The sequence below is a fragment of the Hemitrygon akajei genome, chromosome 31, assembly GCF_048418815.1.
Source record: "Hemitrygon akajei chromosome 31, sHemAka1.3, whole genome shotgun sequence".
Taxonomy (NCBI): domain Eukaryota; kingdom Metazoa; phylum Chordata; class Chondrichthyes; order Myliobatiformes; family Dasyatidae; genus Hemitrygon; species Hemitrygon akajei.
This window is the reverse complement of record NC_133154.1, coordinates 17,876,908-17,898,844: the sequence shown is the minus strand read 5'-3', so window position 1 is coordinate 17,898,844 and position 21,937 is coordinate 17,876,908. Positions and strand designations below refer to the sequence as shown.

Here is a 21,937-nt window from a genome sequence, read left to right as displayed (position 1 = left end):
CTTGTGTTTGCTGCTGCCATCTTTAGTACTGGCGAAAGGCTGCTGCGCTTGCGCAGTGATATAACGAGGGGCCATTAAACTGGTACTCAGTTCACGCTCTTCCCTCCAAGTTGAATCACCTCGGGCGCCGGAGAAACCAAGGTCCCAGCCCTGTCCCCTTACACTAGAGTCTCCAACCTGTCGGCACCGCTGTTGTTACCGAATCAGTATACAGGAGGGAGGGTTGTTTCAGGAAAGCAGTATCCATCATCAGGGACCCCCACCACCCAGGTCATGCTCTCTTCTCGCTGCTGCCATCAGGAAGAAGGTACAAGAACCTCAGGACCCACACCACCAGCTTCGGGAACAGTCACTACCCCTTAACCATCAGGCTCTTGGACCAGAGGAGATAACTTCACTCAACTTCAATCGTCCCAACACTGAACTGTTCCCACAACTTAAGGTCTCACTTTCAAGGTTCTACAGCTCCAGCTCTTGATAGTTATTTCTTTTTAAATTATTTTTTCCCCCTTTTTTGTATTTGCTTAGTCTGTCGTTTCTTGCACATTGGTCGCCCAGATTCGATTGCTTTTTTGTATTTACCCAAACTCACCAAAATAATCTCAGGGTTAGTTTATGGTGACGTGTATTTTGATAATAAATTTACTTTGAACCTCATCCATCCCCATCTGCCTCCTCCCCCTCTGCATCTCAACTTACATCATTCCTCCCCATTATCGCAGAACAGCATAGCACTGTACAGGCCATTCAGCCCACGATGATATGCTGATCTTGCAGTGAAGACTGATGCAAATACTTCTAATCCATCTACCACCTTCTTGTTTCCCCATTCCCTTTCTAGCTGGGTTAATTGGTGGAACTAGAGATGCTTATTGAATCTTTTCAATGATTACTCAAATCGACATTGAAACACACACAAAAAAAATCTGTTCTGAATGTCATTTCAAGAGGTCTTTATTTTAAAAAGATGCAGCACAGAGCTATACAGAACCAACAAGAATACCTGTTTGGCCACTGATGACACTCCAGCTCCCAGCTGGAATCCCATCACTCATGTTTTACTGGGATCACCCAATGCTTTTCAGTGACATTTGGAGTGGAAATTGGTGGAGATGTTTCTTCAATCACAGATCCATGTGAATTGGAGGTGGGGGCGAGATTACCTCCCTCTGAAATGGGAAACAGACTTTCTATCCTGTTTGTGCTTCACAGGCAAAGTAACGCTGAGCTTAGGCACATCTAATATTTTCAATCACTACTTATCAAGACCTGCTCAGAGAGAGAGACAGGCCCTCCCCAGGTCCTGATCCTGATGGTGGACTGTCCATTACCCAAATGGTTCTCCATCAGAAATATGTCTACCTGGCAATATATTAAAATAAAAACACAGGCCAATGTGTAGTCAAACCAGAAACAAGAGTTTCAACACACACAAAATGCTGGAGAAACTCAGCAAGTCAGACAGCATCTGTGAAGGGAAACAGTCAAAGTTTTGAGCTGAAACGCTTCATCAAGACAGTTTATTTCCCTCCATTGATGCTGCCCGACCGGCCGATATCTCCAGTATTTTATGCATATCGACAAACCAAGGTGTTTAATTCAACCACTCTGATTTCCCTGCAAGATACAATGATGAAGTTCCCACAAGGCAGAGGACTCCCGCTGTCCCACAGCAGCCGGCAAATCCATCCCACCAGTCTCCAAAACCGTACAGGCTCCCAAGTCGGGTGTTTGTGACCTGGGGAGGATCCGTCCTCATTCACACACTCTACTCAAATGGAACACAAAGTCAGAAGCACAAATCCCACACGCACCCTGTTCCACACAGAGTCTTCGATGAGCTGCAGCACCGGGTGTGGGGACCAGCTCGCCGCTTCTCACAGCTCCAGCTCAACCTTCCCTTCCATTTGACTCGCGTAGGGGACCAGCATCGGGCGAACCTCCCGCTCCAGGAAATTGATCACCTGTCAGGGCAGAAATCAAATTCAACTAATCCCAACACAGACTGTGACACTCACCAGGTGCTTGGGGTGTAGAGTCAAATGTGGAAGGGTGCCTCGATTCACCCAGGAAAAACACTATTACAGAGAGACAACAGGAGACTGAGAGAGGATCTAGCTCAGTATCAAGAAATGGGTGCAGAACATAGAACGGTACACCCCCAGAGAATTAACTGTTTTATAGACTAATAACCATTTTTTAATTTGACTTTGTTCACTGTCTTGGAAATACTTGCTTTGTACTTTGTGTAATTCTGCCCTGAATACACCTTTGTAGTTTTTTTGAAAAAAAACCTAGCTCGGGGCATCGTTGTTCAGAGTTCAATTCTGGCACTGCCTGTTGGGAGTTTGTACGTTCTCCCCGTGACTGTGAGGGTGCTCCAGTTCCCTCCCACAGTCCAAAACTGTATTGGTTAGTAGGTTAATTGGTTTTTGCAAATTGCCCTGTGTTTAAGCTAGGGTTAAATAGGTGGATTGCCGGGTAGCATGGGTTGTTAGTACGGTGCATCCCTGAATAAATTTTTAAAAACATTTCTGCATACATGTGTAAAGGTACCTTAAGGAACGATGTGACTGCAGTAGGGTTCCGGTATATTGTACAAGAGAACTGGGATTCCCTATCCACAATCTTGCTATTTGTGCATGCATCATCACAAAAATAACTACATTGTAATAGTAATGATGGAGAAGGGGCATTGCTGCTGAGAAAGGTGGTGTGACAGGCACTTAAAGTGAGGGGAAGAGAGAGAGAATACGGTTCTCTAGTTACAGCTGTGGGCATGTTGGGTACATCAAGGAGACTCAGCTGTCAGCCACGTGAATGTGTAGTGGCACTCTGAAGACAGGTAACAATGACAGAGCAAGGAGTGTGGGTGGATCCCATCGAGATTTGTGGGGCACCGGGCAGTGCCACCCTGCAGCACGACCGATTACTTTGCAGAGACACCGCTGTCCAGTCTCACCTGCTGCGGGGCGCACCCGACGAAGGATTTGGGGTCGAGCAGGGCCTGGAGCTGCTCGTGGATCGGGCTGAAGTAGGGGTCATTTTTTATCCTGCAGATCAGGTCGTTGTCGCCTCCCTCCTGCTTGACCACGGCAGCTGCCTGCTGAGAGAGGACACGGATCCGCTCGTGGCAATCCTGTAGGAGACAGGAAGGGTGTGAATCGCGGAGGACGTCATTACGCTGACAGGAGAGCCACATCAAACACACTTGACGTGACCGGCGGCCAGCGCTCACATTCACCAAAACATCGCTCCCAGGTTAAAGACGCCTGACTTCCGTACAGTGCTTACATACGAGCAAGTATTGGGGAGGCCGCCAGGATGAATTTCCCAGCTGCAGTGGAGTTAGGAGGCACCCTCTGCTGTGGGAACTTGGTTTCTGGCTGCATTCTGACTCACGACTATATCAGGCTATGAACAGCTCTCAGGAACGAAACACTGCCGTAACTGGACTGCAGACTGAATCACGTCTCATTTCCCATTACAAAAGCTTCTGCGGCCCACGCAATGATGGTCCTGATCAGTCTCTTGAACCAGAGGGGATAACTTCACTCGCCCCGTCACCAACTGTCCCCACAACCTACTTTCAGGGATTCTCCATCTCATGTTCTCAAATATTTATTGTTTATTATTAATTTTTTTCTACTTGCAGAGTTTTTGGCTTTTTCGCATCCGTCGGTTCTCTGTCCTGATGAGTGCGGTCTCATTGATTGCTGCCTTGTGGATTTATTTTCCACAAGAAAATGAATCTCAGGGTTTATACGGTGATATACACTGTATGTACTTTGATAATAAGTTTTCTTTGAACGTGTGCTCAGAGGACTTGCCCAAGTGTGACCGCAGCAAACGCTGCTCGTGACGCCTGCCAGCCCTCAGCCTGCTTGCTCACTACGGTGTTGGGGGGGTCACCCTGCCTCTGTACTCACCGAGAGACTTCACCTACTGTTCCTGTAGCCCACAGCAGCCAGCACAGTGGGCAGTGGCTTCCCCAGGGAACTGCCCGAGCAGTTTCCTACAGCGACTTGCTGCCTTATGAAGCAGTGCTGGCTGCATTGTCAACATTTAAGCCACATTAATGCAATTTTACAAACTGCATTTCAGCATTATAATGCAGTAATGCAGTTTCTGCACCAGTGCACTGATTCTCAAACATCTAAAAGGACACAAACTGCTGCAGAATGACAGATTTGCCAAATTACAACCAGAGTGAACTGGTCTCACTCTAACACAGGTAGAAAAGTTGCCCGTTCTCCACTGATGTTCAGGGGATGATCTGACTATCTGCTCAAATACACATTGGGACTAAATTCTCCCACCACACCGACCCACATCACCACCGACCATTTCCTCTCCCCGGACCGTCACTACTGACCGTTCCTCTCCCCGGACCGTCACCACTGACCGCCCCTCTCCCTGGACCGTCACCACTGACCACTCCTCTCCCCGGACCGTCACCGCTGACCGTTCCCTCTCCCCGGACCGTCACCGCTGACCTCTCCCTCTCCCCGGACCGTCACCACTGACCGTTCCCTCTCCCCGGACCATCACCGCTGACCGTTCCCTCTCCCCGGACCATCACCACTGACCGTTCCCTCTCCCCGGACCATCACCACTGACCTGCCGGTTTCCGCCGGCCTTCACCATGGCCATGATGATGTTTTCAGTCGCCATGAACGGCAGCTCCTGGCAGATGTGGCGTTCAATCACCTGCAACAGAAGAGGACATGGGATGGGAGCCGACCGCAGGCAGTGTTGTGGGGCCCGGGATTCGAGGGGGAAGGACAGTCAGCAGCAAGGACGTAGCTGGGGAAGGTGGAGGGGGTGTAAGTAGAGCAGGAACCCAGGCGGAGAGAGGGTGGGGAAGGGGAAGGACTATATAGATAATGAAAGACAGAACACCAGCAGTTCACAAGCCATTCTGCCATCACACACTGATCCCATATCCCACTGATAACCTCAGGCCATGCACAGTAAGTACGAATACCAGGATATTCCCAGTGAAAGCCTGGCAGCGATACACTCTTCATTGGAGCCCTTTGTAGGGCTCTCAGTACCAGTAACTGTGGTGTTAACTGTTCAGGCTAACAAATTGGCTTCTCTGTAATGTCACTTAATGCTGTAATGGGTTTCTGTAGCTGGAATGTTTGGGTTATAACTGTAGATAAGTGGGGTACTAACCAATGGAGAATTGTTATGCTATCTTGTATGTGTGAGCTGAGCGGGAGTTCGCGGTCTTTTTCGGGAGGCGAGCGAGGAGGACGGACGTGTGAGGAGCGGTCAGCGGTTCCAGGGCGGCGGATACTGGACATCAGCGGTTCGGACAGTGGCCGAAAGTTCAGAAGGTCGTTGTGGATGGAACCGGAGGCGTGAGCTCCAACATATTAAAATATTATGTGCACAAACTGATAAACTTACTGATTTGGCGCCTTTAGGTTATCTATTTCTACTAACTCATCACTAAGAAATAACTATAAAGTTGCAAATATTTACTCGCCTTTGGTGTATTGTCCAATACTTGTGTTGCGAACGTGTACTGGGGGGGGTATTACACCGTATTTACACCGAAGTATTGCACTGTTGGCGGGGCGGCGGCAGTTCACCCTAGGTGAACGGGGGGGGGGGGGGGGGTGGTAAATTGGGGGCACGGATGCTACACACACACACCAGGTGTAGCCACTCTGTGCAACTGTTCCTGGTAGGTGGGTCCATCTCTTTCTCCACCCACGCGCTACTGTGTGCTTCACATCACAAGATGCCTGACTTACACAGTCTGCAGTTTTAAATTGCGGGGAATGTGACTTAATTTTGATAGTGGCATTTACTCGGCGCCGCCCTAATATTATGATCCATTGCCTTGAAACAAAGCTCACCATTTCCTTTAAAAGGCTAAACATCCCACTTTCTTTGCCTCAAGGTGAAGAAGCTTCAAGATGGTCGGCTCCGTTTTGCCGATTAAAGCTTCAATTATTCGCTGATTAAATCGACGAGGGAGATTGAGGCGTCGAGGTGCATGCAGAAGGTGAGCGAGGGTTCTCTGCTGTTGGAGAGGGAGCCGGTGTGGCCTATTGCTGTGCCCGGAGGGTAGGCCCGTGTGCCCGGAGGGTAGGGCCGTGTGCTCGGAGGGTAGGCCCGTGTGCCCGGAGGGTAGGGCCGTGTGCCCGGAGGGTAGGCCCGTGTGCTCGGAGGGTAGGCCCGTGTGCTCGGAGGGTAGGCCCGTGTGCCCGGAGGGTAGGCCCGTGTGCCCGGAGGGTAGGCCCGTGTGCTCGAGCCGTGTATCTCACTTCCCATGATGTTGGGGATCGATGTGCTTTTGGATTTTTTTAATGTGGGGAGGGGATGTAGGGCCAATGTCCTTATTGCTTTTTTGTGTGGGTGGGGGGGATTGGGGAGGGTGATGCTAGAGTTTCCACTCTATTTGTGTGTGGGGGGTGGTGGGTTTGCTGTTTCTCTTTGGACTGACTTTCGTGGTTTTCTTTGTTTGGTGGCTATCTGGAGAAGACAAATCTCAGAGTTGTATGTGACATGCTTACTTTGACAATAAATGAAACTTTGAACCATCGCCTGTCATTCCAGTCTTCTGAACTCTTTCTCAGGTGGTCTATTCCATCGGAATTACATTTCACGTAGTTCTAGTGTTGACATGGGCGGCAGGATGGAGCTGCATCTCTACCAAAGAGGGTACAAGGTGCTTCTTCCCTCCGCTAGCCCGCAGGTCATCCTTGGGCAAAGTGTAGCACCCGCTTTGCCCCCGATCAGGGTCACGTGAAGTCACAGGAGCAGGTAGGTTGTGTGTATCACAAGTCCTGGTTATGCGACCACTGACGCCAGGCAGACAATCTCTGGAGAGTATTGATAATGGCTGGGGTCACCCGTCTTGCAAAGGCACTGCCCAGAAAGTGGCAATGGCAAACCACTTCTGTGGAAAAATTTGCCAGGAACAGTCCCGGTCATCACGATCACCCATGTCATACAATAGGTGCAGAAGTAGACCATTCGGCCCTTCGAGCCTGCACCGCCATTCTGAGATCATGGCTGATCATCTAATATCAGGTGATCTAGTATCAGCCCTAATAATACAACAGGGCTCATGATGATGTGTGTTGATGAAAGCTGGCCTTACCACCTGCAACACTCAAAAAGAAAGAGTTGTGGTCTCTTAGAGAGCAGTACGATCTAGGACTGTCCCCACCGATCTGGTTCACAGGTCTCCCTCCTCAGAACAGGAAGAGAATTCGCTGTCTGTAGGGACCAGCTACAAATGCGCTGTAGAAGCAAATTCACACCACAGTGCTGGGTGTGAATCAACAGCTTTGACAACAGACTTTCAATCGCCAGACCCTCCAAAAGAAAACTTCCACAGATGTCCTGTTGGCAGTGGTTACATCACAGGCTGGTACAGCAGTACAAACGGGCAGGAACGCAAGCAGCTGCAGATTGCAGTGGGCTCCGGCCAGCAAGTCACGAGGACATCCCTCCCCACCATCCATAACATTTATAAAGTCAATATCCGAAGATTCCCACCAGCAGGGCCATACCGTTGTCTCACCGTCACTACTGGGCAGGAGGTATAGAGGCATGAAGACTCACATCAACAGCATCAAGAACAGCCACTCCCCTTCACCCAATTGGCCTAGAACCAACCTGCACACCACTAACCACTACATATTCCAACACTATGACTCGCCTCTTTAATTACCTTTCGCTAAAAGTGGACTTCTTTTTTGTTCCAATTGTGTTCTCACTTGTAAAATTGTATTTATTTTAATGTTTAATTGTTACCTGCCTGTGATGCCACAAGTTTTCCCCATTACACCAGTGCCGTGGCTATAAATGTAAGGAGTCTGTACACTCACTCTCCTTGTGAGAGTGTGGGTTTCCTCCGGGTCCAACGACCCAGCGGTTAGTAGGTTAGTTGTAAATTGCCCCATGATTAGGCTAGGATTAATATTTATTTTTAGTTAATGAAGAACAGCATGGAATTCGAGCCTCACAGTAATCCCCCAATTTCATCCTAGCCTAAATCACGGGACAATTTACAATGACCAAATTAATCTTCCAACCAGTACATCTTTGGACTGTGGGAGGAAACCAGAGCACCCAGAGGAAACCCACGCAGTCACGGGGAGAACATACAAACTCCTTACAGGCAGCTTTGGGAATTGAACCCGTGTCCCCTGCACCGTAAAGCGTTGTGCTAACCACACCACCTCCATAAGTTGATAATAAACTCCAAGTTGGCCATTAATATAGTTGTAGCAGCTCTTTAGCCAAATGGAGACGCAGGAGACTGCAAAGCTGGAGCAAAAACAAAAATGCGGGGGATGAACTCGGCAATATCACTGGGGGGGGGGGGGGGGGAGAGGAATCGTAAGCACTTCAGTTGGGTTCTGATGCTGTGTTGCCAACTGAAACACTGACAATTCCTTTTGCCATCTCAGATGCTGCTCGACAAGCCAAGTTCCTCCAGCCAGTAGCTTGTGTTCATTACTTTAACCAAGCGGCCCAACCCCCCTCGCAGAGATCATACCTTAGGGTACACAACTAGCCCCTCCGTGATGTTCTGCAGTGTGCTCAGGATTACATCAGCAGTGAGGAATGCTTCCGGCAGGCAGATGCGCCTGGAGGGTAGAGAGAGAGAGAGAGAGGGGGGCAGTGGTGAAGTGTAAACACGCGGGAGCCCGTGTCCCGATGGAGCGGCGGGGCGGTACGGAGCGTGGGGGTCACCTGTTGGCGCTGTCGTCCAGGGTTCGCTCGAACCACTGCACGCTGGCAGTCTGCAGGGGATCCAGGATCAGCGTGGTGAGGTGGCGGGCCAGGCTGCAGCAGCGCTCGCTGCGCATCGGGTTCCTCTTGTAGGGCATCGCGCTGGAGCCTGCAAACAGCACGCGCCAGTGAATGGGCTGCCCTCGCCCGCTGCAAAATCCCAGCCAACACCCTCTACAACCACCCCGTCACCCACCCAATACCTAGCCAGGTGAAGATAGCCCAAGCAGGGAGCTCAAAATGGAGGCATCCATCATTAAGGACACCCATCACCCAGGACATACCCTCTTCTCACTGCTACCGTACAGGAGTCTGAAGACCCGCACTCAGCGTTTTAGGAACAGCTTTTGCCCCTCGGCCATCAGATTCCTGAAAAGTCAATCAACACTACCTCTTACGCACTATTTATTATTTATTGTAATTTATAGTATTTTTTAAATAATCCTTCTCTGTGCAGTAGACACAGAACAGATTTCTTGACACACGTCAATGGTAACACGCCCGATTCTGACCCAGTGGCTGGAAAACCTACCATCCATTCTGGGGCTCCCGAGGGCAGAGTTGCTCTCGGCTGTGAGGTGGAGTCACAGCCGGTTGGAGGAACGCACGTAGCCCCCGACCACTGCCATGTGCAGACATTATTCCAACCCTCCTTCTCCCCCCCCCCCCCCCACCCCGCAGGGCTGCATACAGGCCCCAAGTTGCACAGACCCTTCTCATCGCTACGTTACTCACCAATCTGCTCCTTCTCAAAGGGCTCTTCGATCTCCTTCAGGTTCGCCAGCAGGCGGATATCGGTGCAGATCTGCAAAGATTATCTGGGAGATCAGTCATCGTGCCATACAAAGAGGCCCTCTGTATGACTGGTCCATGCTGACCAAGATGTCCACTTAAGCTAATACCATTTGTCCACGGTTTGGCGTACCTCTCTCAAAACCTTTCCTAAACATGTAGGCGTCCAAGTGCCCTTTAAATGTTAATGTACCTGCTTCAACCACTTCCAGCCAGCTCCTTCGCTATACTGATCTATAAAATCTCTCCCCTCCCCACTCCCAACAACATAGACTCAGTGACCCCCACCTCCACAGGACAGGGACAGCTCATCTCTCGGGCCACGGGCCTTGCTTTCCTTGCCACCTACACACCGTTTGCCAGGACAGGAAGATCCCACAGTGAAGTCGACGTTTCCCAGGCTGAGCACAGGTAATACCTGCCCCCCCAGCACCGGTCCCAGGTTATCTCAGTCACAAACACAACAAAATCCAAAGCAGTACATACAAAATGCTCGAGGAACTCAGGCCAGGCAGCATCTATGGACATATCGGGCTGAGACCCTTCATCAGAAGTGGAGAGAAAGAGGACAAGCCAGGGAGTTTCCCACAGAGGCTGCCTGGCCTGCTGAGTTCCTCCGGCATTTTGTGTGTTACCTGGCCCGCTTTCACGCAGTGCATAGCTCCCGGCAGCTGTGCTCCCCACCCGCCCCACAGCCTCCCCCCGCCCATACTGACCTTGTGTACTGTTGCCCCAAGGCTCGAGAGGACAGCCAGCGAGTCGACATCCACTTTGCGGCTGTACGTCTGCCCTGTCACCATGTAGGTCCTGAGGGGGCAGGGCAGAAAACGCTTAAAATGATGGAGCTGGGGGGTATGAGGGTGGTTCCTGCTGCTGGAAGGTTCCTCGCGAGGAGTCGAAGGAGAGTGGGTAGAGCAGGGAGAGGAGAGCAAGGGTGCCGATTCCAATCACGTGGGGATGGAGGATACCAAGTCTCCTACAGATACACTGATTTTATTTACTTATTCACTAACGGGATACGGGTGTCGCCAGCTAAGCCAGCATTTATTGCCCATCCCAGAGACGGTGGTGAGCTGCCTTCTTGAACCGCTGCTGCCCCTGAGGTGCAGGTACACCCACGGTGCTGTTAGGGAGGGAATTCCGTGACATGTTTCCAAGTCAGGATGGTGTACCATCTTATAGATGGCACACATGATGCAACTGCTGGAAGTATCCTAACTTAGTTGTATCATGGTCTGGTGGTAACTGTTCTCGAACCAGGTGGTGCGAGTCCTGGGGCTCTTGTACCTTCTATCTGACGGCAGCAGCGAGAAAAAAGCCTGGACTGGGTGGTGGGGATCTCTGACGATGGATGCTGCTTTCCTGCGACAGGGTTTCACGTAAATGTGCTCTGTGGTGGGGAGGGCTTTACCTGTGATGGTCTGCGCCGAATCTATTACCTCTTCCGTTCCAGGGCTTTGGTGTTCCATACCAGGCCGTAATGCAGCCGGTCATTACACTTTCCACTACACATCTATAGAAGTCGGTCAAGATTTTTGACGCTGTGCTGAATCTTCGCAGCCTTCTAAGAAAGTAGAGGTGCTGCCGTGCTTTGTACTTGTTTGCACACTTTTCTCACACATAACCTACGCTAAGTTACGGGTCACACAGTGTGTGTATCATTGTACCCGTACCTCATCACACATCTCTACATGACGATAAACTCAACAGGACCTGACTTGAAAGGCAAGAGCGCACACGTTAATGGCACGGGGACAGAGAGCAGACAAATATATTGCCCACTTTGTGCAGACAGACCGATCACATGAGGGGAAGCCAGATCAGATATGGTTCACAGGGGGTGGCAGGCCGGGAGGGGCGAGGGGAGGCCTGCTGGTGTGCGGCAGCGGTGACCGCAGGTGGACAAGGAGCCACAGGTGTCATTGGCGGACGGACGATGACTTACTGTTTAAACCCTGCCATCTCAGTCACCAGGCGATCCAGCTCCTCGACCTGAAAAAAGAGGGAGTGTGAGAAGCAGAGCAGCGCACTGAGGAGGGAACCCGCCTGAACATTAGAAACAGGAGCAGGAGTCGGCCATCTGGCCTGTCGAGCCCGCTCCGCCATTCAGAAACGTCAAGGCTGATCTGGCCAGGACTGATCTCCACCTACCTGCCTTTTCCCCTTAACCCTTAATCCCCCTACTATGCAAAAATCTATCCAGCCTTGTCTTAAATATGATGATTTATTGGGCAGAGAATGCCACAGATTCACCACCCTCTGGGAAAAGCAGTTCCTCCTCATCCCCGCCCGAAATCTACTCCTCCAAATCTTGAGGCTATGTCCCCTAGTTCTAGACTCACCCACCGGTGGAATCAACTTTCCTGCCTTCACCTTATCCATCCGTTTCATAATTTTATATGTTTCTATAAGATCTCCTCTCATTCTTCTGGGGCCTGGGGCCCCCGCTGGGCAGCGAGGGTGGGGTCAGAGGAGGGTGACCAGCTCTAGCCACAGAAAGGTCAGTAAATTGTTCGCTTCCATGCTGCATGCTTTCGAAGATAAGATCTACAGCAGAGGTCCACAGAAAATGGAGTTACAGGAGATACCGCTTGCATTTTAAAAAAGTAAAAGTAAATTTACAAAAACCATTTCACAATCAGAAATGTTTCACAGCCAATTCAGTGCTTCTGAATCACATTCAGAGTTGTACTTCAGCAGCCTGTACGTTAACACAGTGCAAGTCCTCCCGAGATCACCTACGGACAAGCATTTGGGAGACTGGATGGATGGATCTGTAGTTGCCGTGGGGCTGTAGGCGCCTCCTGTCATGCGGGAACTCGGTTTGGGGCAGAGGATACCTTTCTGACTCGCAAACTGTCTGCAGGATCGGAACCTGGGAAGGGCCTGTTGTGAGGGTGCCCACTAAATTTGTAACGTTTAGGGGAATAAAGTCTGAACGGGGAGTCGGGAGAGCAAAGCTCCTCTTCACCAGAGTAGTGTAGAATCATCCAAAAGGCAGCATTCAAGCATTCAATTTTCTTTTTTTATTTACAGGCGTCTGCAAACCTTCTGATGCAGAAAGGAAACAAGGTCCAGCTGACCGACTGCTGACCCAGGGTTGTGAAACCGTAGGTTGCCCTGAGGGTGAAGTGCAGGAAACACTGAACAGGTCTGGTAGGCTGATGAGGAGATCAGTGGTAAAACAACCAGTTGGGATTTAAATACTATCCCACCACGGGCACAGCAGCTCGAGTCCTACTCACGTGACTTTGCCGCACCACTTAGGAAGTTAAGTGATGTCAAAATGAATTGAATTGACTTTATTACTTATATCCTTCATATACATGAGTAAAAATCTTTACACTACGTTTCCCTCTAAATGTGCAATGTGCAATTTATAGTAATTTGTAATCAATAGTACGTACAACAGGACAGTCAATATAACACAGAAAGACAATTGTATCAGCGTGAATTAATCAGTCTGATGGCCTGGTGGAAGAAGCTGTCCGGGAGCCCGTTGGTCCTGGCTTTTGTGCTGCGGTACCATTTCCCAGATGGTAGCAGTTTGTGGCTGGTCATCTCTGGAAGCAGAGGTGTTGCTCAGTCCACAGGCAGGGCAGGTGGACTGGGCAAACTGTTCATGGATCAGAGTCCTCACTGCCGTTTACAACAACACTGCACACCTCCTACGGCCACTCACCTTGCTGTAGTCGCCCTCGAAGAGTTGCAGGAAGCTGGCTTGGGTGCCGGTAGTGCCTTTCACCCCCCGGAATCGCAGCTCATTCCGGGCACGCTCCAGGTTCCTCAGGTCCATGCAGAGGTCCTGGATCCAGAGGCAGCAACGCTTCCCGACAGTGGTCAGCTGGGCTGGCCTGGCCAATGACAGAGCAGAACCCGCTGAACAAACCAATCACACAGTGTCCCAAACCCACCAGTCACAGAAGAGTTGGGACAGGGGAAGGAGGCATCGAGACACGAGGCAATAGGAGATCCAGCATTCTGGAAGGGCAAGAGGATTCAGATAATTAACCCGTGCAAAAGACGAAAGATGGGGCAGCGTTCGTGGAGAGTTTACAAATCTGATGGTGGAGGAGAAGAAGCTACGCTTAAAAAGTTGAGATTGTTGGGGAGCGAAGGAAGAGATCCTTCAGCAGAGGGAAGATGCAAACAGACTGGGCACATGAAAAGCTTTAATTGCAGAATGAAGGTCACAAAATGGGGACGATTCCAACAGGAGTAGACCCCAGCTGGCTGAGAAGTCACGACGTGATGCCACCAGCTCGGGGAACTGCCACTTACTGGTAGTGGGTGAAGCCGAGGGTCGGGAGGGCAGCGTGCTGCTCGGCGAAGTCCGCCAGGCGGCCAACGACTCGAGCCAACTGCGGCAGAGGGATAGAGAGAGTCAGTCAGCAGCTCACGCTCAGCAGAAGAGAAACTGCAACCATCAGCATTCAAAACAGCCTCACCTTGGGCAGGAGGATGTCGAAACCATCGCGGAGAACAATCAGATCCTGGCGAGGAGAGAGTCAATCATTAACAAAAAAAAGTACCCGAGCCACAGGGAGGTCATGGGGCAAGAACCAGTCCAGGCGCTTAAAAGGCCACGGCAAGGGGAAGGACAAGAACACTATATTTAGAGGTAATCCTACCAGCACCAAATAGACAGAGCAGCTGGAAGCATTTCAGAAGACACCAGCTTGAGCTTATATTTCACTTTAACATAGCAAATATTAATTTAAAGCTTGGAATTCTCTGCCGATGAATTTGGTGAAATTGCAGTCTGACAGGGCTTTCAAGAGTAAATTATTAGAATTGTTTAATTGCAGCTATAACAGTTAATACACATTTGGACAAGAACGTGGATAGGAAAGGCTCAGTGGAATACAGACCAAATGCAGGCATATTGGCTTAGCTCAGGCAGGCAACCCAGCATGAACTTGTTGCGTTGAATGGCCTGTTTCCATGCCTCAGGTACAACTCTAAATAAACTGGGCTAGCACTAGCAGGACTACAGGGAACGACCAAGGGAATGGGATGGATAGATTCCTCGACAAGGTGCCAGCACAGACTCAATGGGCCAAAGAAAACTCTCATTCCCTGATTTCCCCATAGCAGAAATACAAAATCCTAACGTGCTAATATTATTTTGCGACTGCATGGGCCAATCGTAACTAGTTGTGCTGTGTGTCGCTGTATGGACAGTGCTTTGCACCCTGGTCCCGGAGCACTGCAGTTTCATGTATGGTTGAATGACAATTGAACTTGAACTAATTAACGGGACAGGTTTGACGGAAAAGAGGGAGAAATGCAGGGACAGATCTAGAGAGGAACTCAGAGCTAACAGCCTCAACACTGGCATACAGGAGATTAGGAATAGATGAGTCCACGCATCACCAAGGTAGCAGGGCTGGAGATAGAGCAAGGAAAATCTAAAATTCAAGCAATGCCCCGTGACTTTAATTTTCATCCCAATCCCACTGATATACAGTTCTGTGCAAAAGTCATAGGCGCACGCACACACAATATATATAGAGCTAGGGTGCCAAAGACTTTTGCACAATATTGTAGTAATTTTATGTATTGCACTGTAGTGCTGTCGCAAAAAACCCCCCACAAATTTTATGACATATGTGAGTGAGGATAAACCTGATTCTGATATGGGTCTCTATTGTGGACTGAGAGTGGGAAGGGGGCAGGGAGAGGGGAATCATGGTTGTGAAAAGGGAAGGGAGAGGGTAACGAGATTCTGTAATGATCAATGTGAGTTAGGTGCAAAATAAACCTTCCTTTACTTCTCCCATCGGACCGAGAGCAGAGTTATTGCGCCAGTGATCTGGAGACATCTGTAGAACAAGTGGTGACCATAAAGCTGTGGGATTATTGTAAAAATCTATCTGTTCTCTTGATGCCTTTCAAAGAAGAATATCTGTCATCCTTACAAAGTTTGGTTTGTATACGATTCTACACAGTTGTATGACTCTTAATCTTCCCCTGAAATGGGATAGCAGCACACGCGATTGCTTCACAAGGTGGGGGGGGGGGGGGGGGCGGAGATTTAAAGTCTGGGCTGAATGGTGTAAGAGGGTATGAGGAAGATCATTTTTCATTTAGTGAGTAGCTGCAAGCCACAAGATTTTCCGCAAGAGATCTGCATCAGAACTGATGGGAGAATAACGTGCAGGGCTTTGGGGAGTGATCGGGGACTGGCGGCATCTGAAACGTGCTACCCGAAGAGGTGGTGGAGGCGAGAGGGTAGGAACGTGCGGGTAGGTCGCACTACTTGACAGATAGACCTCAGTATGTGCGGTTGGGAGACTGTAGGTCTGACACGGTGGTCAGCAGCACAGGAGCGCCGCAGAGGACCGTGCTCTCTCCGGTCCTGTTCACCCTGTACACATCAGACTTCCAATATAACTCGGAGTCCTGCCATGTGCAGAAGTTCGCTGATGACACGGCCATAGTGGGGTGTGTCAGGAATGGACAGGAGGAAGAGTATAGGAAACTGATACAGGACTTTGTGATATGGTGCAACTCAAACTACCTGCGTCTCAATATCACCAAGACCAAGGAGATGGTGGTGGACTTTAGATCTAGGCCTCATATGGAGCCAGTGATCATTAATGGAGAATGTGTGGAGCAGGTTAAGACCTACAAGTATCTGGGAGTACAGTTAGACGAGAAGCTAGACTGGACTGCCAACACAGATGCCTTGTGCAGGAAGGCACAGAGTCGACTGTACTTCCTTAGAAGGTTGGCGTCATTCAATGTTTGTAGTGAGATGCTGAAGATGTTCTATAGGTCAGATGTGGAGAGCGCCCTCTTCTTTGTGGTGGCGTGTTGGGGAGGCAGCATTAAGAAGAGGGACGCCTCACGTCTTAATAAGCTGGTAAGGAAGGCGGGCTCTGTCGTGGGCAAAGTACTGGAGAGTATAACATCGGTAGCAGAGCGAAGGGCGCTGAGTAGGCTACGGTCAATTATGGAAAACCCTGAACATCCTCTACATAGCACCATCCAGAGACAGAGAAGCAGTTTCAGAGACAGGTTGCTATCGATGCAATGCTCCTCAGACAGGATGAAGAGATCAATACTCCCCAATGCCATTCGGCTTTACAATTCAACCGCCAGGAGTAAGATATGTTAAAGTGCCGGGGTTAGGACTCAATGTATTTAAGTAAACTACTTAAGAACTTTTTAAAAGCTATTATTAATGCTTTTTGAGAGGGTGATTTTAGATGCATATCATATTTTTACTGAGTTAAGTATTGTATGTAATTAGTTTAGCTACAATAAGTGTATGGGACATTGGAAAAAATGTTGAATTTCCCCATGGGGATGAATAAAGTATCTATCTATCTATCATCTAACCGTGTTGTCCCCAACATAACAGGAGGTGGCTCCCAGGTGTATGATGGCAGCGGCCTTTGGGCAGCAGTGACCAAACGTGTGCACGTGGGCCATCACGTCGTGGCGAAGCCGCTTCTCCTCCTCAGCGGCCATCTTGAAATCAATGTTGTCGAGGTTTGACTCCATTTCCCGGAGCTGTTCGTCCGTGATCGGCAATCCCAACATCTGCAGAGAGAGACGCGAGAGGTGAACAGGGCACACTCCATCCCAGGCTGTGGTCAGGGGAGAGGGTAAGAGCATTCAGAAGGTTCACGGAAGATGCAACCTTCCAAATTAACAAAGATCTAGATAACGCACCCAGGATGAAACTATTTCCTCTGGAAAGTATACCAGACATCAAATATATCAATAAAGATCTAAAGGGGTAGGATGACCATTTTTGGGGATCACAAAATGGTCACCATATAAAAGGATTACCATCTTCAGCAGTCAGCTAAAACCAGAAACTCAATACCCAAAAAGGTCGCAGAACCAGCGCTCACAGGAATGTTCAACAAGCAGCTCCGATATTAGAAAAAACTCCGGCAATACGGACACTTTGGAACAGAGGTGCCCAACCCTGGGGTCCATAGACCCCTCGATTAATGATAGGAGTCTATGGCATAAAAAAGGCCAGGAAACCTCACTTTACAAGATCTCTTTCCAAAAGCCAGCACACTCACAATGGGCCAAATGGCTTTCTCCATTACCAGATTTTACTATTTAATCTAACAGACCCTTTCACCGATTCACAGATTTTAATCTGTAACCAACACTGCCAATGATCTTGGCTCCTTGACGACCTCTACATTTATAACGAAAGTCTCAGGTGTGGGAGTTTTCTAATGTAGCTCTACAACCTGCAGCTAATTGGCGCAGAAATATCTCTTAAACATTGAATTCTTTATATATTTATAACTTTTGTAAAATGTAATGTGACAAAATGGAACCTGTACAATCTCAGAGTGCTGTGCTGGTTTGTTTAGATGGAAGGCTTGCTGGGGGCCTGATTTATAGCAGGGTGTGTGTTTTATGGCAGAGAATGTTTCGACAACAGAGAAAAACAGGACAGCTGTCATGGGGGTGGGGGGTGGAGGACAGAAGCCTCCAAATGGACAAAAGGACTAACTAAAGACAGACGCAACTCATTTAAAATGGATGCAGTTAAGAAAGGAATGCAATTAAGGATGAATTATTCAAGCCTGTTAATGTTCCATTTTGAGCTGCAAGACTGAAGCTACCTACCAACATCTTAACGCATGGAGGTAGATTCCCCTTGCAAAAGCACTTGTAATTTGATCCACCGAGTTTGTTGTAGTCTATTACTGTATACTTAGAAGACCTAGCTGAACGGTACACAACATTGGGGAGATTTTAAGATTTCATTACCGATTGTGCATGCACTATCTAACATTGCAACTAAACGACATAATTCCAATTTAAAGGATATGCTCCCATGTCCAGAACTCATTCACAGAGGAAAGTTTGTCCAGTGTACCATAATAAAGTCTTTGATCACGTTAAGTTTGTTTAGCTCAAACTTCAATGCCTTAAATCATCATCAAATATTAACCCATTAGCCCAGGTATTGTGTTGGTGAGTAAGTCCCTTCAAGGGAGTCCAGTCTAAATGGACAGATAAATCAGTCTGAAACGTTTACAAGGCTGCAAATTCAGTGACTACACATCATTAACACTGTAGTATGCCGCATCCCCATCATCTTACACAGCCAGCTTTCCCCCCTCCCCACCCACTGACAACCTGCATTCCTCCCGAGTCCTTGCTCAAGCAAAAAACCTCAGCTTTAAATATACCCAGTGACTTGGCCTCCACAGCCGTACTTGGCAATAAATTCCACAGATTCACCACCCTCTGGCTAAAGAACTTCCTCTGCATCTCTGTTTAAAAGGACATCACTCTTTTCTGAAGTTGTGCCCTCTGATCCTAAACTCCAACTGAATTCTGCAACAAGGTATCACATAGGAATTCTGCAGTACTGACTGAAATGTTGACCCAGAGGGGCCCTTTCCAAACAGCCAGCTCCCAATCTTTGCCTCTCTCTGGAAAGACACAGTTAGATTCTTGTCAATTCAATCACTGAATTGGAGAAATCACAAGACAGGAAATTGAATTACATACTATGAAAAGGAGGACAGTCAAGTGACAAAGACGAGAAAATCTGCAGATTCTGGAAATCCAAGGCAAAACACATAAAATGCTGGAGGAACTCAGCAGGTCAGGCAGTATCTATGGAATTGAATGAATAGTCGACAAGACACTTCATCGGGACATTCAGGTGGGGCAGGACAGAGCAAAAGAATTAAAGGTGCACAGGGGTTTAAAGAAAAAGCCAAGAGTTGGGTAGTGATGACAGAATCGAACAGGCCAGTTGAGAAGGGATAACAAACTCTCCAAATCGCGCTCTCTTTGGTGTCAGTATAGATTTAAATTCTGTCTAAACTCAAGAGCTCGCTAACCCCTGCAATCCCCTCCTCCACAGTACATCCCACCGCCAGCCTTTATACCCCCACACCCTTAACCCCGAACTCCTGATTCTGACCTCTGCCTCCTCAATCTGACCCCCACCCCCCACCCTCCGGGCCTGACCCCTGACCTCTCACCTTCTCGCCCCTCGCGAGGTACAGCCACAGCCGGCGCCACGTGCTGAACTTCTTCACCTCGCTGAAGTTAAAGGCCATCTCGGGAGACGAGTACCTGCTGACCAGGGGCGAGCGATAGCGCCCGAGGTCCGCGTCGCCCCGCTCGCCACTCGCCGGCATCGCCATCTCTCCGGCCGCGTCCAGCCCGCCGCACGCCTCCGCCGACGGCGGCCGCTGATTGGCGGACGATCGGCCAACGGGCTCGCAGCGCGATGTCACATGGCCACGGGCGCCGGGAGTGGGGGTGTCCCCGGCAGAATGGAGATGTTGCGGCGGCGTGTGACCACACGGAGTTACTGCAGTTACAAAAAGATTTTATTCCAACTGATGAACTGCAGTTACAAAAAGATTTTATTTCAACTTCGCGGCCTCGCTTTAAAGCCTTCCTGATCCCGCCCTCCCCGGGATTCACAGCCCTGTCCCTTGCTGGCGAAGCAGGCTCAGCGTCCTTTTGGGACTGGCCTTTATGCCGGTGCGAGTGCGCTAGGAAGTGGGTCGCCACAATGTATCCTTTAGCATGAAGACTGCGGGGATCACCAAACTCCCGAGTTTGTTTCGTTATCATTGTGTTGTTTTGCCTGTAACCCTCTATTACAGGTTGGGTCCCTCTTCCGCCACGTTGTCCTCTCCCTGCTTCCTTAAATAACGGGATCACGATGTTGCCCCCAATCTTCAGGGACGGTTTCGGAATCTATTGAGTTCTGGATAATTGACCACAGCATTCACAATTTGTACACACTTTTCCATCCGAATCTCCGGGGTGCAGACATGCATGTCGTGGAACTTATCAAAGGTTTTTGTCTGGATTAGAGAACATGTCTTATGTAGAAACGCTGGGTTTTTTCCTTCGGAGCGAAGAACGGGAGACGATTTTAGTGGGTTTTTTTTAAACTTGATGGAGATAGATAGCATAAAAGGCAGAGATAGAATAGACAACTATTTTTTTTTCAATTCCTTGTTTTCAGGAGACACTTAGTAGGATTTTGTGCCTTCTGTGAACACAGGTACAACCGGGTCGTTTACTCCACCTGTCGTTATCTAATTATCTATTTTTTTAAAAAAATCTATGTTAAAGTACCCAGCTTTGTCTCTGTATTTCCTGTTTATATTCCAATAAAGCACACATGCCAGGTAGCAACTGTGCCGAGGGTACGATGAACTGGATATTTTCCCTGACATTGGCAGAGCTGGAGAGACTGAGTGTGGTGAACGACATATACCTGTCTGGACACCCCCCCCCCCCCCCCCCCCCGCTGACTGCTCCTGTGGCTCCTCCCACTGACCCCGGTATAAAGGCGACTGAGGCCTGGGCCCTGCCCTCAGTCTCCAGGATGTAGTATGGTGGTCAATTACTGCTTGTTCTTCCTTCCTTCCAGTCAATAAAAGCCACTATCTCGCCTCACGTCTCGGAGTTATTGATGGTGCATCACCGAGCTCATCAGTTTTATTCAGAGATGCATTGTGGAGTCAGTCCTTCAAGCCCCACCACACACACGACTCCGATTTAACCAAATCACGAAACAATTTGGACTGTGGGAGGAGACCGGAGCACATGGGGGTGGACATAGACGCCTTACAGAGGATACTAGGATTGAACCGCAGACGGCCCCCAGCTGTGTCACACTAACCACTACGCACCTGGGACTAACTGGGAGAAAACCCAGCACTGAGCAGACTGGGCATCAAAGTCATCCATTTGGCATAGACTGGTACATTCATAGACCCTGTTCATTGGTGGAGAGTGGTTGCACAGAGCAGTCCTATGCAATTCGTTTCAGACACCCAGACCGCTGATATCAGTACACACGGGGGAGCTGTTGGGAAAGGGCATGGGAGGAACATTCTTTGATCTTCTGCTCCTGGACCAGAGCAAGGTGCTTTGTCCATCTTCTGAGAACGCTTGTAAGCAACTCTTGTTGTTCCTAATAGTTATTTTAAAACATTAATGGGGAGGGGGGGGGTCTCTAGATAAAGGAAAAGGGTTACAGAGCAAAGCTCTCTGCAATTTTCTTTTACGTTCTCAAGGCAAGGACATTTTAGGTACAGGAGAAAACTCCCTCTAAACTTTGTCAACTGCAGCCACAGCAAGATTACAAGTTGGTCAAACTAACATCATTATGGCACTGGGGTCAATGGTTGCTCTTAAAGTGGGGGAAGTGCACAGAGAGACTAAATGCCATTATATCATAATTACTGAAAAGTCCCACCGGAGCAGTGCAACCTCTGTGGTTTCCATGCAGTATCAGTGAGCCGGTGGGAAAAGGCCAGAATCGGAGCCTGTCTGCACTCACTGAGCCTGGACGTAACTGCACTAATTTCCAAGTGTGTGTGTGTCCTCTTAAAATAAGATTAAA

At 49.1% G+C, this 21,937-nt stretch overlaps 1 protein-coding gene across 1 annotated transcript; it reads right to left on the bottom strand.

Moving 5' to 3' along the window:
- Positions 1-936: 936 nt before the first annotated feature.
- adsl (adenylosuccinate lyase) lies at positions 937-19,756 on the bottom strand. Its single transcript, XM_073033954.1, has 13 exons — positions 19,545-19,756; positions 16,906-17,109; positions 14,007-14,051; positions 13,840-13,919; positions 13,241-13,412; positions 11,504-11,550; positions 10,275-10,365; positions 9,502-9,571; positions 8,728-8,875; positions 8,531-8,621; positions 4,621-4,710; positions 2,963-3,139; positions 937-1,964 (listed from the first exon to the last, which is right to left on the bottom strand). Exons 1-13 carry the CDS (start codon positions 19,707-19,709, stop codon positions 1,878-1,880), a joined length of 1,467 nt encoding a protein of 488 aa, XP_072890055.1. The 5' UTR covers positions 19,710-19,756; the 3' UTR covers positions 937-1,877.
- Between the last annotated feature and the right edge of the window lie 2,181 nt (positions 19,757-21,937).

What these genes read in the sequence shown, in the direction of transcription:
- adsl (XM_073033954.1), bottom strand. Translation starts at nt 19,709, where the DNA reads ATGGCGATGCCGGCGAGTGGCGAGCGGGGCGACGCGGACCTCGGGCGC. An exon ending in TCGACATCCTCCTGCCCAAG is followed by an intron (nt 13,920 to 14,006) that starts GTGAGGCTGTTT and finishes CCTCTGCCGCAG; the next exon opens with TTGGCTCGAGTCGTTGGCCG. An exon ending in CTCGGCTTCACCCACTACCA is followed by an intron (nt 13,413 to 13,839) that starts GTAAGTGGCAGT and finishes GTCATTGGCCAG; the next exon opens with GCCAGCCCAGCTGACCACTG.